We start from the raw sequence: 19,765 nt of genomic DNA on the forward strand, positions 1-19,765 counted from the left end.
TATTTGTCAGGTAAGTGCTAAGTGCAGTGAAAAAAAGCAGGGTAAAGAGTTAGTAGTGTCACAGTGAGGGGAGAGTGAAGAGTGAGAACAATTTTATATGAAGCGGTAATATCTAAATAGAAACCTGAAAAGCAAGGGAGCAAGCACTGTGGCTGTGAGGGGAGGAACAGTCTAGGCAGAGGCCCTGGTGGAGGAACGTGCTGGGTATGTTTAAGGAACACTAAGAAGTCTGAACAAAGCAGAGCAAGCTTAGAGTGTGAGGTGAGTGTGTTACATTCTATTTGACATGCCTACTAGACATCCAAGTGCAATATCAAGGAAGCAGTTAGATGAGAGTTTGGAATAAAGGGGAGAGAATCAGGGTTTATACAACCAGCAGAAATCCCAATTTTAAAGAAAAGTGAGATTCTTAAAAAGACCTTTTCTAAGAGGAAGATCTCCATATGTTGAGATTTTTGGAAAGGGTTTGAAGTAAGGAATTAATATATGATAACTGAATAGACCTTGCTAGAGAAAACAAGATTCCATAGTGGGTATGTTTATTAAAGAGGATTCTCATCCTGAATGTCAGTTTGAAGAATTGGTATTATAGTTAGTAGGTAATAAGAAACTATTGGAGCTTTGGGGGATTTGTTTTTGTTTTCCTAATAACACACGGATTTAATGCATTTAAATCAGTCTGCTAGCCTAATAATCATAGTTTAAAATTTCAGGTCCTAAATGTCAACGAGTCACTACTTCAACATTGTTAGTTTTAAAGACACAGAGGAATAACAGAGACTTGAAACACTAAATCCAGTTCAGTGAAAAGATAACTACCAAACTGTAAGAATTAGTTTTCATCTTTTTTTTAGAAATGAAAATCAACAGAATCTTCACTTTTGTTATTAAAATTGTTTCATCAATTGAAAATGAGAGTAAGAGTGCTCTACAAGTCCACTTACCGGGTTCTGTAGTATTCCAGATTTCTGTTGATAAAATGGCTTTGTATAAAAAACGGTCTCCATTTACATGTATCTTGTTTCACTCATCGTAGTAAAGAAGATAATAGTTATTTGTGGTATAAAGAAATGATAGTTTGAAAAGTGATCTCCAGTAACTGTTGTCAGTGCTGGCTGGCACAGACAGTTGTTAGGTATCTATAGCTGGATCAGTGATATCATCACGTGAAACATGAGTTGGAGACATCAGGCATTCGTATAGCTTAGTTTAATGACAGGCTCAAGTTTGCAAAATGCATTAGTCTTGCAGTGCTGACTAGACAGTTTGCCTGTTGATTAATAAAAAGCTACGTTAACAATGAAGTTTTACTTATCTTTAATATATCTGTCTGGCTTATCAAAGAGTTTTTCCTTTCTTTTTTTTCGTTTTTGGGTCAGGGTTCCAGTTGAGCCATCTTCTCTCTTGTCACTATCACCAAGTCACAATCAGGTAAATTTTTTTTTCTCCTTCAGTTTTTTGTTTTTTTGTTTTTTTAACTGAGATGGTTTTCTTATAATATTTAAATTACCGGTAATTGCCAGAGATCTGTAAACTTCACTACCTGTCTCCTTGATTGTACAACTAATATAACATGTGTACCTGATGCTTGCTAACAGTGTTTTTAGATACAGAGAGAAAATAAATCTTTATCCACGTGATAGGATAGCTTTATAGTACACATAAGAACATAGTACAAAGATGAGGAAAGATTATTAATAAACACATTTAAAGAATGCTAGGTGACTGCAGAGTAAAAGTTGGGTCAGCAGGAAGGAATATTGATAAGTTGATCTTTATCCCCACTTGCGTATACAAACTGACTTTTGTTCCAGCTATCACATCCAGACTTGGAGCTCCATCGGAGAAGAGAACAGTTAGTGGAGCGCACTCGGAGAGAGGCACAGCTTGCTGCCCTGCAGTATGAGGAGGAGAAAATACGGACCAAGCAGATTCAGAGAGATGCTGTCCTGGACTTTGTCAGAGTGAGTCCTTTGAATGCATTTAATGACATTCCTAAAATTTCTTAAGTGCTTATTTATTTTGCTGAGGCTGTCGGGTTTTTTTGGTTGTTTTTGCTTTTCTGGTTTTTTAGTTTTACATTTATTTATTTATTTGTTTATTTATTTATTATTTATTTGGTTTTTAAGGAGGCTCAGCTCACAGTGGCCCATATGGAGATCGTACTGGCAACCTTGGTGTTAGTCGCACTATGCTCTAACCATCTGAGCTAACAGGCCTCCCCAAGGCTATCAGTTTTTGTTGTCTTAATTAAAATGTCAGCTTTCTTTCCTCATTGTGAAGAATCTTGAATAAATAGTGTAACTGTCTCCTACTTGTGATTAGATTAATTGTCCACGTGTAGACAGGCCTGAGGACAATTAGAAGTGATGTTAGAACAGTAGTCTCCCCTTAATTAGCAGTCTGTCGTTAGACATATCACTTTACTGTCCAGCTGCCATTTTTTCAATCTTTAGTGCATTAGTAAAGATCAACAATATTATGAAAGTGAAAGTGCCATAAAATATAAACTATTATTATCTGAACCTATCTCTAACTTCCTCACTCTACCAAAATTTGAAAGGCTCATAGGCTTAATACTTCAGAATCACCTTTGCTTCTTTACTTTCTGTTCTTTCCACACTTACTCAATTAACAACCCCTGTTAATACTTTTTTTAAATATTTTGCAGCTTCTACAGTTGCATGTAAACTGGGTTCTATTTTTTTTGCCTATATTACTTAAATCTTTTTGTTCTGAAATTGCCTTGGATTTTTCCTTCATAATTAAATAATTATTTGTATTTTTGTTTGTTTGATCTCTCTCTCTCTTTCTCTCCCCCATTTATCTGTAAATTCCATGAAGACAGGGACCATGTCTGTCTTGTTTATTGACTGCCATGTCCCTAGGTCTTAGCAGGTTTTAGCCTGTAGTAAAGCTCAATAAATATTTGTTAAACGAATGATTGAATGAATGAATCACTCTTATCCTCCAAATGCTTTCTCACTTGTGTTTCAAAACTCTAGCCAAAGACCATCTTCTTTAAGTACCATTCACATGATAAATTCTCTTAATTTTTTCAAATGTATCAGCCTGTGATGATGATTTCTGATACTCAGAGAGGATAACAATCTGCCTGAGGTTAAATACTCAACTAGTATGTGGCAGAGCAAGGATTCTAATCAAGACAAGCTGAACAGGAAATGGAAATCAGGTTGATGGAAAATTAAGTTTCTTAAAAAAAAAAAAAAAAAAGGCAGGCTGGCTCCAAACCCTACTCTATGACCACAATGCTATACTGACTCTCAGTTATAGTAATGGCTAACACATGCTATGTCCTCAGTGCTGTTCTATTCATTTTACATAAATTAACTCATTTACCATATTTTGCCATCTATAAATAATGCACACGTTTTTGCCCAAATTTGTGAGGGGAAAAATAAGGATGCGTATTATACATGGGTAGTACTAATTCCGTATCTATATAAATGTTTTTAATTCTTTTATTTATGCTCATGAGTTAAAAGTGTAACTCTAGAAATCAATAATGATACCCTTATGCAGACTAATACCTGTAATACAATAATCAGTTTTGTTGAACTTACGAAGAACTTGCAACAACAAAGAGTTCTTGGCCTTTTGTAATGCGTAAATATCGTAAATTTGTTACCGGAACATAAAATTTCTTGCATCATAATATGTTAAAAAATAAATACTAAAATTCCTTCATGCAAAAAAAAAAAACAAGTACCAAAATTTAAACAAATAAAAATTTGAATTAAAAAATTAAAACAAAAAATGTTATTTTTCCCTGAAAGTTTGGACCAAAAACATGGGTGCGCATTATGCACAGCAAAAGATGGTAGCTTGCCTTCTGTAGAAGTCATATAGCTAGTAAGAGATAATGACATTGTAGACAGTCTTGATTAAATGTCAGATTAGGGTTTGATCTTAATCTGTTAGGCAGAAGAGAACAATTTTAAGTTCTTAAACAGGAGCAAAACATAAGAGGAAAGGTACTCCTGAAAAACTAATCTATTGATGTTGAACATGTTAGAAAGAGACTAAGAAAGAGGGAGAAAAATAAAATAGAAAATAATTGCAATAATTAGACTAGGATGCAAAATAAAAGCATAAAATTAGATGATTTCTAAGGTTCCTAAAGAGAAGTAGTGTTGCATAGTGGTAAGAGCTAAGAATCAGAAATATCTGAATTTGAATTCAGATTTGCTTCTCAGTATGTGCTTGACTTTTGGAGAGTTATTGAGCCATTCTGTGCGTTTAGTTTCCTCATATATGTAATATTTTACTGTTAAATATTAACTTCTTCAGAATTATTATGGATACATCTAATACTTTTACTAGTATGGTGAGTACTGCTCTCCCTACTACCACATGGATTTAAAATTTTAACTATAAGAGAGATTTCAAGAGAAGCATCATAGATATGTAGTGAATGTTGAAGAAATCATTGAAGTTAAGTAAAAAAAAAAAAAAGCCCCAAAGCAAGATTTTGAGGCTAAAAGAATGGTTTTAATGGGAGTCTAGCATTGTGGAAAGAATGTAGGATTTGGAGTCAGAAGACATAGGTGCAAATCTCATTTATGCTACTTACCAACTTTGCGACCTTGCACATATCACATGACTTCTCATCCTCAATTTTCCATCGTTAAATGACTGTGATATGATGTTTGTTTACCTCACAAAGTAAGAAGGATCACTTGAGGTACTGTATGTAAGAACACATTGTAAAACAGTGACTATGCAGATGTTGTATTATTATTTGACATAATAATAGAAATTAGCAAATTGGAGAAAAGAGCCAGTTAGTATGGGAAATTGTGAGTTCGTTTTTGGATGTGTTGAACATGAGGTGACAGTGGTGTTTCCAAGTGGAGTGTTTCCACAGGCAGTTGAAAATGCAAATGTGAAATTTGGCTGATAGAGGAGAGCTAAAGCTGTTAGCGTTAGAGTGATATTTGAAGCCATTACAGAAAAAGAAAATGATTTCATTGAGAGAATATAGTGAGAGATAACTACTGTGACTGTGTTTGTATGCATATACATATAAAACAGTTTTTAATTTCTATTTATAGACATGAAAATATTGTTTGTCATTTTACTGCTTTTCCTCATTTAAATTCTAAGCCGTTTAAGGGAAAGGGCAACATCTTCTAACCAGTAAATCTAAAAAAATACTATGCACAAGAGATACAAATATTAATGTGATTATTTTAGTAAATAACAGTTTATCATTTCTAGTGTTCCAGATTCTAACCAACTTCCCTTTTTTTGGGGGGTCGGGGGTTTATAGCAAAAAGCAACACACAGTCCACAAAAACAACAACTCTCCTTAGGTGGCGAGGTAAGTCTATAATCAGCTTTTCTTTGGAATTTTTTATTATTGCAATAGAAATGAAATATTTGGCATGTGGTTATTGTGTGTTTTCAGTGATCAATATATTGCCACTTTCTCTTTTCCCCTCACAAAATTCTACTCATTAGGAGAAGACACTGGCCAGAGAGTTTATCAGAATCTGTAGATCAGGTTTTTTTTAAACTATACAGGTCCACCTGGAGGTTATTTATTTCCCTCCCCATCCTCACCAGAGGTACCGTGTTACCCCGAAAATAATACCTAGCTGTACAATCAGCTCTAATGCATCTTTTGGAGCAAAACTAATAGAAGACCTGGTCTTATTTTACTATAAGACCCAGTCTAATAGTATAGTATAGTATAGTATAGTATAGTATAGTATAGTATAGTATAGTATAGTATAGTATAGTGTATAGTATATAGTATAAAGTATATAATGCCGGGTCTTATGTTAATTTTTGCTCCAAAAGACGCATTAGAGCTGATGGTCCAGCTAGGTCTTATTTTTGGGGAAACAGGGTATCAGCTCCCTCATCCATTTTCGAAGTACACAGTATAGTGAAAGAGAGTCTTGAGAGGGTGAATGGTATCGGTATTCAAAAAAACAAGACCCTACATAGTATTTCGGCTTGATTGATCATTTCCTAAGTGTGTATGTTATTGATTATACTTTGTACAGATTAGTTTTATAATATTAAGTAGTATATTTTCATTACAAGTTAACATGTAAAATTAACTGCTTAAACTTTTTAAAATTTATGTACCTATTTTGATCAGGAAGCTTACTAAATGAATATTTTTATTGTAGTTGGCTTTCCATTAGCCATTTTCCTTTATCTTTGCCCTTTCATTTATTCAATTTATGATCATTTCTTAAAAACATGCATAAAGACATTACTTCATGTGAACCTTGAGTTTGCTTTTTGTAAAATAAATTTTTTGAAAACCACACGTACAGGGCTTTAGGAGCATCAGTTTTCAGCACAGTGTTTTTAAAGCACAAGTGTTTCTGGAATGTTAAAAATGCGTTGTTCAGAATGTTTTAAAATATCGATTATAAGGTTTTAAAAATCTTACTGGACATATAATAACTACTTTTTTATTTATATGAGAACTTATGCATTGGTATAATACCTGAAAGATTCACTTAAGCATTTTCAGTTGTCTTTTCTTCGTATGGTAATAATTCTGTACAAAACTTTTGACAACTAAAGTTTGAAAAGTTAATGCACTGTTCCCTTTTTTACACCACATTTCCTTCTTGATGGTCATTCTGGAGAATTCATTATTTAAAGCTTCTCAAGAAAATAACAGTTTTAAACTTTCCAGTTATACTCTTGTTCATTCTGAGAAAGGTAACGAAGCGATGCCTGGACTAGAAATCATGACTCTTGAGTTTATTTTTTTTAATTTGTCACTGGCTCACTAAATGACCACAAATGCTTAGGTTACTGCTCCATCTATACTTGTTTTCTCTTCTGTGACCAAAGAATAATCTCTGTCCCCTCACTGAGGCAATAAGATCATATATGAAGTTGTTTAGGTGCTTTAGAAGAAAATCATTACTCAGAATCAACTTACTACCTATCATGGTACATGAATTCCAGATGATAGTGAATGTGATCATATATGTTGGCATCTTCACAAGTGTGTCTTAATATGTCTCTGCTTGTGTAATTGTGAAATACGTCACGTGTGTGCGTAGTTTGTTTTTGACTTTGCTTCATTTTCTCCACCTCTCCAGTGTCCCTTCCCATCCAGAAGGTCTCAGCACACTGATGATAGTGCCTTGTTAGTGGTAAGAGCCTTGCACAAAAGTTTTAAATTGCTGTGTCTAGATATTGGAGAATAGTTGCCGTACCTTTCATTCAGGAATGACCTAAATACCATAAAACATGCTCGGCATCATTACTGCTTTACAAATAGCTAGAACTGTTTCCCTACATTACTATTTATGATTTACCCAGTTCTGCAGCTATGATTCACATATCTTTGTTAGTGTTTCCAAAAGTAAAACATTTGCATTGAGAAACATATTGGCTTTGTATGTGTGTTGGGAGGAAAGGGCATAATATATTAGTTTTTTAAATGTCATTTCTAATTCCAGATGCACTTCCTTTATTAATCATTAATTTGTCTCATTAGTCACCTTTGTGTTAAATGGATTCCCTTACTCCATGATGCTAATTACATAACTGTGCATTTGGCATCCTGTCTTAGCATCTATCTTAAGCTACTGAAAATCCCAACCTTAAAAAAATATATATATCTCAAGATTATCTCTCCATGCCCATTTTTTAAACCCAGGGAAGCATTATCTTGGAATGCTATCTACTGATCATTTTTAACACTGGCTTACTTTTACTGTCTGTTTCATCAGTTGAAAATGAGCATAACATGAGAACTTTATTGAAAGTCTTACTTTTATTGGCCTTAAAAGAGAATTCTAACCATTTACATAATTGCTTTTCCCATCATGTTTTATGTTATTTTTTCACAGTAGTATTGAAAACTAGCAGTTCAAAAGTCTGCCGTCTATAGCAATTCCTGTCTTACGTGCTAGTAACTGCCGTTGTTGTGCATACCACTGCATGAACTGCGTATTTCAGCATGAGATTCCTATTACATAAACTTCCATTGTCCAAATTTCTGTGTGTTCTGCAAGCAATCATCATTTCCTTTGAGATGGATAAAGCACTTTTTAACTGGGAGGTATTATAGATAAACATAACCACCAGCCTCCGGAGTTTCAGTGGAAATTAATTGGCATGAGAAGCAACTAATAATTTTAATTAATACAGAAAAATATTGAGAGCCTGTGATGATTCAGATGCTTTTCCAGAATTATCTCATTCACTCCTCATAGCTACCTTAAGAGTTAAGGTTAAACTTACCATCATTTTACAAATGACTACTGAGGCACAAGAACGTCTTGTCCTGAAAGTGACTTGTCTAAGGTCACATTGCTGGTAAGTGCCAGGCTAGGTTCAAATCTACATCTGGCTGACTTGAGAACCTGTATTAAACACCATGCTGTATGGCCTCTTATACTATAAGTGAAAACAATTTAGGAAACGAAGATGAGATTTAATAGCACATATAGTAAGAGATAGAAGTCTGAGTCCTCAGACTTTTTTTCAAGGAAAAAGTGGAAATTGAAGAAACAACAAAATCCCCTTAGCATGAAATCTGAAATCGCCTTCAGCCATTTTCAAAACATATACACTTGTATTTTAGTTAATCATATTCATGTCTCACCTAAATGAGATGGCATTTGAAAGCAGGGGCTATGTCTCACATATTTTTGCATGCCAAACTATGTCCAACACTATGAAAAATAGTCATATTTTAAATCATACCTCTGATCTCAAAAGTACTCTTCAGTGGCTTCATATGGTAAAATAAAGTCCATACTTCTTAACATGGCCTACAAGCTCCTTAGAATAAAGTCCAAACTTCTTAATGTGGCCTATAAACTCTTACATATTCTGGCTACTGTGTCTTTCTCATGTCTGGGCTCAAGATACACCAGCATTTTTCAGCTCTTCAAATATAGCAAACCCTTTCCTACCTCAAGACCTTTGCAAATGCCTCTCCCTCTGCATGGAGTGCCTCTCCCTTCCTGCCTTATACCTCTTGGTTCATTCCTGCTCATTATAGGTGTCAGCTTAAATGTCACATCTTTAAAATGGCTTTTCTGCAACCCTAAGTCAAGCTTATGTCTCCATTGTTACTTTTTTTCCTCAGAGTACTTTTAGGTGGATATTTATTATTTTATCTCTCTCCTCTATTAGACTACTAGACTGTAAGTTTCACAGGCCCAGGAATCTTCACTCTTGCATTTACCTACCGTGTTTCCCTGAAAATAAGACCTAACTGGAAAATAAGCCCTAGCATGATTTTTCAGGAGGATATCCCCTGAACATAAGCCCTAATGTGTCTTTTGGAGCAAAAATTAATATGAGACCTGGTCTTATTTTCAGGGAAACACTGTATGTATATTCAGTCCCTGTCACAGTTCCTGATATATTAGATGCTCAATAAATATTTCCTGAATGAACACGTAAATGCTCTGCATCTAATAATTGTTCATTGAATTGTTTCTGGATGTAAAAGTCTGATGGGATATATAGCAAAGTAAATGTTGAATTTGATTTAAAGACCTTCAAATACAGAATTCGAAATAAATATTAGTAATGTTTAATATCAATTATACTAACATTCTCTTAGGGCTGCCCTTCTTGAGGCTTCTGTAGCTTTCATCTATTTCCCATCTGCATCTATATCCCATCTATAAATACTAGCCCATGCCTAGGCTCATTTTGCTTCCTCTTCCCTCCACTCCTTCTTTCCTTCTTTGCCAAAATAGTGGCTTTTAGCCTTTTTATATTTTGAGATTAACAGTAATTCCAGTACATTTGATTGTAAGGAGGACCAGGAAATCTAAGCAGGTGAAGCATACACATTGTATTACTGTAGTCACAGTCTTGTTCTTTGCTAAATTTCGTTCTTCACTTTTTTCTGCCTTAAGAAAAACTATGCTGCAGTGTGTGTTACATAGATTTTTTGGGGGGTGGGAAGGAGAGACATTGCTACCTATTGACTCATTAAAAATACAGTTGTATTTATTGTATTGATCACTTACTCTATCTTCTAAACATCCACGTGTATTCTTGTTCATCTATCCCATAATTCAGATCTTGGTGATCCTAATTTAAATTTCTTAAAATTATTTAACTTATAAAGCCTTTGATATCATTAAGCCTTTGTCATTTTGTTGTTTTAATGGGTACAATTATCCAGCACCCTTTGTGAAAGTCCTGTCTTCTCTGATTTCTGCTCCCCGGCAAATGAAAAAAATTGTCATGTCTTGAGCAGCTTTTATCTCTAATCAGCAAATTCTGTACAGTAACTTCTAACACTATAATATAACTAACTAGTTGTATATAGGTTAGAGAATGGATAAAGGATTTAAAGAACAGGAAAATTCTACTTAACCTCTTGTAGGTCATTTGGACTGTCACAGAGGTAGAAATGAAGTGCTGGTTCATCCTTAAAGTGTGATACAAAACCCTCATGCCATGTCTTCTCACATCAGAGCCATTAAATTAAATGATAGTAAAGCTATTGGATTTACTGAAATTGGATTAATATTGAAAAATATTGTTCTTATTCATGTTGGTTCTTCTCAGTTAAATGAGCTCTGTAACTGGATTTTTTTTTCCCCCGTCATAGAAACAACATAGAACTCATTAGTTTCAAGGCTATTTTGCTAAACAAATTTTGATGTTCTGAGTTTTATTTCTAAATAGAATTGTTTTTAATATATCCTGCCTTTCATTTCTTGATTGATGTATGAGGTATTGAAATAGCTTGAATTATTATAGATGGAAAACTTTTTATAAATTATGGATTATCCCCACCCCCCAAGTGTTCTCTTTCTGTACTATCAATATTTTAGTAAACCATCTGAAAGTTTGTCAGTGACCTTTCCTTTTCTAATTTCACTGATCAGATCTGCTTGCCTGCCTTCCTGCCTGCGTGACATTTTGCTAACATAAATGCCGCTTTCTGTTTCTTTTTCTCTTTTGTAATTCAGTCGCTGTCAGGGTTGAATGAAGTGGGCTGTGCTGCTACCCTGCCTCATTCTTCTGCCTTCATGCCTCTTAAGGTATCTTTTGTTGCTGTAATTCACCAGGAACTTTGGGGCGGGAGGGGGGTATATAGTGGAAGTCTTAAATTTTCTAATGGATTGGTCTAACAGCAGCAATCTGAAATCTAGGATCGCATGAAATATACCTAAGCTTATGAAACTATTTGAGTTTAACATTAATTTCACTTGAATTTTTTTTAAAGTTTTATCATGTCAGAAACAGTCATAAAGCCTTGCGTTAATTCTTTATATTCAGATTCTGATTTGACATGTCATTCTAATTTTCTAATCATTGGTTATTGTTTGGAGTTATTATTTTACTTTGGCTAATATATAATGTCATATTCACTCTGTTGTTAATGTACATGCAAAATGATTTGAATCCAAGTCCCCAAAACTGTTACTGCCCAAACCCCCTACATTATGCTGTTTTGGTAAAAGTTTTATTGGTACACAGCCACTCCCATTTGTTTCTGTATTATCTGTGGCTGCTTTTGTGCTTAACAACAGAGTTGGAATAGTTGTGACAAGAGATCATATGGCCTGGAAGCCTAAATAAAGAACCTGTAGCATATTAGTTTTTGAAGGCCTCTAGGAATGGTAATTCCTTATTTGTTATCATGACACATAGAAATGATTAGTAATCCTCACTGTCAAGAAGGTTCTTTCCTTTTCTAACTTCTGTCTGTCCTCCTTGGTTTATACTTATTTCTTCTTTTCTTTCCAGAGTGGTTTTCTAGTAAATAGCAGTCTTTATGTGAGAATCTTTATATTTGAAAACTCCTACAATGCCACCCTTATCTTCTCCCTGAATTAACTGATCCTTTTACAGGTCTTTCCCAGCCTTTCAATCCTTAGGAACTTTCACAAGTTCTCTGCCTTCCATTTTGGCTCCCCAGTCCCCAGCAAGAAATGCATCCCTGGTGCTAAGCATGAAATAAGGGTTTTTCACATGTCTTAACTCTCAGCGTTAAGTTGGCTTTTTCCATTTTGGTATTCATTTTGCTCAGTATCCGCTATAATTCTCAAATGTCTTAATTGAACTTCTAAATGATAATTTCTACATCTTATGTATTTTGTTTTCCTAAATATCTAAGTTTGCTTTTTTGCTTAATACTTCTCTAATTTACCAGAATACTTTCAAATTCGTACATCATATCCTTCTAAATGTTCACCCCAACTTTATAACATCTGTAAACCTGACAAACCTCTCGGATGCTACGGGTACTTGGATGTCTCCTGAAAAACTTTATCATTCCCTTCTGTGTTAACCCTTTGCTAGCCTTTCTCAGCTAGGTTCCTTATTTGAACAACACAGAAAATTATTTGAGGGGCTGTTTGTAAAATTCTCTCAAGGAAGGGGTATACCTAGTACCATACTAGATGTATAGGAGAGAAGTTAATTCATTACACTCATGGGATACTTTAGGGCACTGGGGCTTATTCTCTCCCAGAATCATAGATGAGAAAGGCCAAAGTGATTGTGTCAAAAGTTGTGTGATAACTCAAACTTTCTGTCAGACCTGCTGTACTCTCACATGATTAGTTTAAAAAGATATAGTCTTTATTTTTTTGGTATCCATTACAGCAGGTGAAGTTATATAAAATCATGATTTTGAGGCATGATTTTATTTATTTTGTTGCTAAGCCAGGCATAAAAGTTGAGTTCTTGTCTATTTTCTTTTTCTCTTTTTTTGCTTTCCATTTCTCCAAGAGTTCTCAAATACAGTCAATGGTTTACAAGTGATTTGCATCAATTATTTTAGTATCCTAGAATGCAGGTCAGTTAGATTTATAGTTTTGATAAAAGTACATTTCAAAAATCACCATTTTACAAGTCCCCTCTATTCTGGTTTTGTTTTTCATTAGACCCAACTGTGTATTATCTTTTGGTGTTTTTGGAGGTAAAAAACATTTGCTGCCATCAGTGGAATTTTTGTCAGCTCTTCCCTTCTCATCTAATAGAACTGCCTATTAACTATTGTTTCGTTCCTTACTATGCTGAAATTTCTAGCCTAACTCCTATTAATGGGTCTTTTTAATTTTTTTTTTTTTAAGGAGGTCGCAGCTCACAGTGGCCCATGCAGGGATCGAACTGGCAACCTTGGTGTTATTAGCACTATGCTCTAACCAATTGAGCTAACTGGCCACCCTTAAGTTTTTTAAAAATATTTTTCCTCTGTATCTGGAATAATTGCTACTTTTATGTTTTTCTGCTTGTGCCTTTGGTCCTTGAACAGGTCTTTGTTTGGCTAACTAGTTTTTTCCTTCCTATCTCATATTCCTTGAAAATAAAAATAGTCTTTTGTTTCCTTATAAAAATATCCAGCTTTTGCCTCATTTGTCTGTTCCTTCCTTTCATTAGTTCCTATTGTTGGCTTAGATTAAATTTGTTATTTATTTGAATTTCCATTTCTTCTCAACATTCTAAACTTATTTTATTGTCATCTATAAACTTGAACATGTTGCCTTTTTCAGTAATAAATATTTAATACATTGCTTTACTCAAGAATGCAGCTTACTTTTTACATTTTAATTATCAACCTAAGAGTATCAAAACAAGGAATGGTTACCACAAATTGTCTTCCAGATTAGTCCAAGAATTTTCTGAACAACATGGCTTCTACTTATTTATTTTAGTAGTAAAATTCCCTGTCATCATTCATTTCATCTGACCCAACTCCACTAGAGAGGAAAGATTTCTGAAAATATTGAAACCCAACCAAAAGGGAGAGAAGCATGGGAGCAAATGTGTGTGTGTGCGTGTGTATTTGTATGTGTGCATATGTGTGTGTTTAAGTCATTCTGCTAGTTCAAAAATGTGTCTTAGTAGCATAAGGTTATATTTAAATTATTGAGTAAAACTACATGTCAAGGCCTGAAAAATTGTTATTCTAGCTTTTCTTGATTCTACTGCCCTGCCAAGTCTTTTAATATCCCTAACTTTGATGATAAAAAAAAAATAAAAATAAAAAATCCCTAACTCAACCAGCGAACACTTCTTTTTAAATTAGCTTAACCACATTTCCCCTTTTTTTAGGTAAACTTTACCAGTTGAGTGAGCTCTTCCTCCTTTTTACAATTTCTTTGTTCAATGAATTAAAAACATCTTAGACTCAAATACAAGTCTGGAAATACAGCTATCTATCATCTTTAAACACCTTATTTCTTAACTGAAATGAAGAAAACCTCATCACTCTTAACACATTAAATTTTATTCTTCAGAGGGAGGTAAAAATACTTTAGGAACTATACCAGAAAAATACTATTATAAAATAAAATTTTATTCTCTCCTATACTTTTCTCAATAAAGTTTTCTGCCTTAGGATGATCGTTTTTCACAATCATAGGAAAGCCCTCTTATATAATAGGACTATCTTTCGATAATGCATTACATAAACCTTGTATTCTATAGAACTAAATAAAAGGTTTGCCCTTAAAAAAAAAACATACAAAATTATTATACCAAGTTCTTATTTCTAGACTTAATTTTTAAGGAGAGTTGCATGGTTTTTTTCCTTTTTAATCCCATAGTTTCCATAAATGTGGAGAATCCTCTTCTTGAGTAGTAATTATTGATATGTCTCTATTTCCCCACAGAATGATGACAGATCTAATGTTCTGACAGTATCAAGTTCGCCTACAACAGAAACAGGTAATAGACACAAAGTGCAGTTACCCACATCAAGATTATAATTCTTTACCAGGATTTTCCTGATAAATTAGTTCTTACAGAACTGTGGGTTCCTTTTCTAAAATGAGAAATTAGACACAAAATTTAGAACTTTCTACACATTTTCAGTTTTTTAATTCAACTCGTTGTTCAACTACTCAGCCATTTGATATGAACAAATGAGCATGAGCTAGCAGTGCTGTAGGTTTGCAGAGACTATATTCGATATATCAGCATTCATTCTGCCTTTATTGATATACCAAAAATAACATGGCAATTATTACTACATATAAGCAGCCTTCCTGCTGCCAGGGTTGTTTTTCTGTACCAAATTTTGTATTAATAAACAAAAATATCCTTTTACATTATTACCATTTTTAATTTGATTTTTTCTTTATTTTCCATTTATCAAACTTTTGTGACATGTGTCTGTTACTGTAGTTGATGTTTTTCCATCTCCTTTAATCTAATTTTGCTTTCTATGCTGATTTAGTTCACCATTCCCCTGCATATTCTTTTCCTGCTGCTATCCAGAGAAACCAGCCCCAGCGTCCTGAAAGCTTCCTTTTTCGAGCAGCTGTCAGGGCAGAAACAAATAAAGGTAGGAGGTGGTGACTGAAAGGGGACCCTGGGAGGCTTTATACAATGACATTAACTGTTACATGCTTTGAAACTTCTACCTTGAGATTTCACCTTTGCAAAAGCTTTAAACTCTGCAGTTATCTGTGATCTCACTGACATTAAAGTAGGAGACTCTTGTTTTGAATTTGTTTTAATTCAAAAGTTTCTTAGTAGCACCTAAAAGTAGGTGATAGTATTTGAACAAATAAAATACTTTTTCAGAGCTTCAGAGAATGTTTGTCCTCTCTGTAATGAGCTCTTTCTCAGATTTTTCTGTTGATAAAAGCTATTTTCTATGTTCTTAAAGAAATCAATCAGTAATTTTTAAAAATCTACTTAGTTCTTGTGTCTGTTAATTAATATGACAAATTTCTGCCTGGTCCCCAAAAAAGTTACTTGGACTTCGAAACAAACATTTCAAGTCTAAAATAAGTACTTTTATCTAACTGATAGATGCACTTACAGTGAGATTTAAAATCAAACCAGAGACACACTGTTGGTGGGATTGTAAATTAGTATGGAAAAGTGTTTATCTTATCTAATGTTGAACATTTGTACATACTATGATTTGGAATTTTGCTTTCTGTAGTATGTACACGTATATTAAAACATATGTACAAAAAGTATTGATGGCAACATTATTCATAATAGCCCCAAAGTGAATGAATCAGTGATAGAATGGATAAATAACTATGGTATATTTATACAATGGGATACCATATAAGCAATGAAAATGAACAAATTAACATATACAACATGGATAAATCTTATAAATATGATGTTGATCAAAAGAAGGCAGACCCAAAAGCATACATACATAAATATGGTTTCATTTATTGAAAGTTAAAAAATGGACAAAACTAATCTGTGGTGTTAGAAGTCAGGAAGTCCATAATTAGAACCTGTAGTGTTGGAAGTGAGCTTTGGCTACTGGTGGGTAGGGAGCTTGACAAGGGCTTCTGGGTGTTGATAATGGTTGTGTCCACTTTGTCATGATAATTATTGAGCTGTTTGCTTATGACTTGTAATTTTCTCTGTTATTTTTCAATAAAAACATTAAGTGGATATAATCAATCACTCAAAAGTAGTTGAGCCAAATGGGTAATGGACATTTGTTGGTTTTTTAATACTGTTCTCCCTATTATTGTGTATATTTGAAAATTTCCAGAATAAAAACTTTTTTTAAAGAGTTAATCCAGAAGTACAAAGTGCTATACTTGCAAGGAAACAGATCCGGTCAATTGAATTTTTTTTCTGGCACTGGCAGTTGCCTTTCTGTCTTACATGCTCATGTTTTTTAGGTCATGTTTCACCCCTTCTTTCATCTTCTGCACCTACCACTGATTCTGCAGATTCCATAACAAGACAAAATTCAAGGCAGAGAGAAGAAGAGCTGGAATTAATAGATCAACTGCGGAAAGTGTGTACATTACCGTTGAATTACACTTTTTCATTGATATTGCTATAGCCCATAATCCTGCAATCACTTACTCACTTGACTTATAATTTTTAATAGAATAAGCAAGTCCCCATTGTATACTGTGTTGCCCATTGTGTGATGAAAGTGAAAGAAATTTTGCTATTAAGGAAATTCTTTACAGCTACTTACTAAGAAAATGAGATGGGTTATTCTATAAAGCTTAATCCTTAGCCCTACTCATTTAAAATGTTTTTCTGCCTTATGTTGTAAAGGAATCTTTTAAGAGTAATAATAATTTACATGTATGTACACATATACATATCACACATCATATATAGTGTATATTTTATTTTGGAGTTGAAAGAAAATCTAATGTTTTGTTTTGTTTTTTTAATCAGGAAATTGTAAATGAATTTCTCTTGTGGTACTTTGCACCACCGTGGCCTGGCTGCCATACTTATGTAATCAATCTCCATAACCTACTGACTTAAGATAGAAGGATAAAATAGGGATTGTGGTACTTAAGTTACTTGCTTTTTATTTTGATTTCTAATTAAATATATTCCATTGTAAGTCCAGTGTGTCCTATATGTCAGCCACTCTTCCGTTAACATGTGACATGTCTTCCTGTCCTTTAGCATATCGAGCACCGGTTGAAAGTGTCTCTGCCTTGTGATCTCGGAGCAGCTCTAACCGATGGTGTTGTTCTCTGCCATTTGGCCAATCACGTGCGGCCTCGATCTGTCCCAAGCATTCATGTCCCCTCACCAGCTGTAGTAAGTTTGTAATGTTAAAAATGTTGGCTAGTCATCAGACATTTATTAAGTACAATGGCAGGCATTGTGCAGCACGCTAGGGATACAAATGTGAATAGTCCAGTTCCTGCTTTCCCAAGTCTTACTTCTATGAGAAAAAGTAGGCAATAAACAATAACTTACAGCAGTGTGATAAATGTTAGAAGAGAGGTTTGTAAGAGGTGTACTATAGGAATACAAAAAAACAAGCTCTTAATTCTGCTTGAAGAGTTCAGGAAAGCCTTCCCAGAAGAGTTAAACTGTAGGAATTTATCAGCATTACAGAGAGGGAGGAGGGATTCTGGGCATAGAATTCCTAGAGTCAGAAGATGAGGATGAGCGTGGCATAGTCAAGGAATTCTTAAGTTGTTCAGAATAGATCACGCACAAGGTGCGGGTACACAGGGCCGGAGAGGTAGCTAGAGAGGTAAGTAAGCCAAAGGCCATGTGACAGTGGCCTCATGTTCCATGTCAGGGAGGTACAAGTGTTTGTTTTCATGTAGACAGTGAGAAACACTGGAACAATTTGAGGGGAATAATATGGTTATAATTGCATTTTAGAATAATGAATCTATTTCAGGAGTAGAATTGACATGATCTAGTGGCCAACCTCACGTGGAAAATAAGGGAGAATATGCATTCAAGGTGACTGGCAGGTTTTTAGACTGCTGGTCAGATCTGAATGTCAGAATCAGGGTGGTAACCCTCAAAAGAAGGAGCAAACTTTGGGTTGACACTCCCTTTTTTCCTACAAATTTTTATTATGAAAGAATAATACAAGGAACACTCTTAAAGCCTCCACCTAGATCTGACGTTTATCTCCTTTTGCCATCTTGCTTTGACTCTGTGTGTGTGTGTGTGTGTGTTTTAACTACATCATTTATAAGTTGCAAATATAACACTTCACCCCCTAAATATTCAGAGAATTGTCCCAGGCCACCTTGCCTTTCCCCATAGCCTATAGCCAATGACTTACTGATAATGAGCTCCCTGCCTCAAGGTGGGAGCATGGTATGATTCATACTCGTTGCTCCCTGTGGGATCAGGGTGAAACTAGAAGGGGACAGCTGTGAGCCATTAGCAGCCAGCAGGGAGTGGGGGTAGAAGGTGAGGATAGGTGCACAGACTAGGGAAAGGGACACTGGGTGAGGCACCAACAGCATCTACAAGTTATATTCAAATTTCCCAGTTCCAAGAATATCTTTCATCACTGCTTTCCCTCTCCTCCTCAGTATCCACTCACGTAATCAGGATATAATCAAAGTTCCCATATTGCATTTGATTGTTGTGACGCCCTGAATGGAAACTACATTTATAACATGATTAACAGTATCTAACCTTTTCAAAAGATTTGACTCATCTCATTTTCGGTCATTTGTGGTTAGTTAGCAGGCATTTCCTGATACAAATTCTTTACTTACATTGTAGTTATGTCTAGGCCTATAGGTTGCCGCTTCTGGATTTTCACCTTGCTACCTCTCTAGATGCAAATCATTTATCCCTCCCACGGACCTTTATTCTCCTAAGTGTAAAAGCTGCTTTGTTACCAAAGTCCCAAGAGGCTGGTATGGCTCTTTCCCCTGTAGCACATCCAAAAACAAGAGTCATACATTTGTTTCTACGCAAAGTAGGTAGCCACTTTTTACTTAGTGACCTGAGGAAACAAGCGTTCAGGTTTACGTAGGAAAGGCAGAGAGGAGCAGGAGTGCTCCCAAGTTAACTGCTCCCAAAGACTTGAAACACTTGGTTCTGATCCTAACGGTGGTGATTAAGAGAATAGGAACTGATGTGCCATTGGCAGTGCCAGTCAGGGAAAGGGGATTCATACTTCGCCTTCTTCCACATTTCTGTCAACTGAGTTAAGAAAAAACACATTTAATAATTTTAAAAAAGGACGAATCTGTCCTTCTTCATTTCCAGAGGAAATACTTAGAAAGTAGCAAGGAGCTAATGTAGAAAGTGGAATTTGAGAGTAAGAGTGACCGAGGTTCTTTACCTTATCATCAGAACACAGTGCTTTACAATATAGATTGTAAAATACATATGGGAAAAATGAAACTATTTTATAAATATTTAACCACTTAGAGAAATAAAACACATTGAACTCCCTAAAATTGTGTTCATGAATCTTGTCAAGAGTAGATTCACAACGTTTCATCAGACTATAAGAAAGAGTTGTATCCCAATTATGCAACACCTACATCCCTGGAATTGAGATAAATGCTAAGGGAAGGAATGAGTGGGGAAA

At 34.8% G+C, this 19,765-nt stretch overlaps 1 protein-coding gene across 16 annotated transcripts in view; it reads left to right on the forward strand.

The window, feature by feature from the left end:
- Positions 1-19,765, forward strand: part of LRCH3 (leucine rich repeats and calponin homology domain containing 3) — a 102,535-nt gene that overhangs the window by 70,554 nt on the left and 12,216 nt on the right. For 3 of the 16 annotated variants that reach the window (XM_019723651.2, XM_019723654.2, XM_019723655.2), the window contains exons 11-19: positions 1,380-1,431; positions 1,815-1,964; positions 5,294-5,344; positions 7,101-7,154; positions 10,956-11,027; positions 14,610-14,664; positions 15,176-15,283; positions 16,605-16,723; positions 17,362-17,499. In XM_019723651.2, the coding sequence (XP_019579210.2) occupies positions 1,380-1,431; positions 1,815-1,964; positions 5,294-5,344; positions 7,101-7,154; positions 10,956-11,027; positions 14,610-14,664; positions 15,176-15,283; positions 16,605-16,723; positions 17,362-17,499 (799 nt within the window). The remainder of the gene's footprint in view (positions 1-1,379; positions 1,432-1,814; positions 1,965-5,293; positions 5,345-7,100; positions 7,155-10,955; positions 11,028-14,609; positions 14,665-15,175; positions 15,284-16,604; positions 16,724-17,361; positions 17,500-19,765) is intronic. The other 13 variants (XM_019723656.2, XM_074330500.1, XM_074330491.1 and 10 more) reach the window with 7 other exon arrangements.

The sequence above is a fragment of the Rhinolophus sinicus genome, linkage group LG01 (assembly GCF_036562045.2).
Source record: "Rhinolophus sinicus isolate RSC01 linkage group LG01, ASM3656204v1, whole genome shotgun sequence".
Classification (NCBI taxonomy): domain Eukaryota; kingdom Metazoa; phylum Chordata; class Mammalia; order Chiroptera; family Rhinolophidae; genus Rhinolophus; species Rhinolophus sinicus.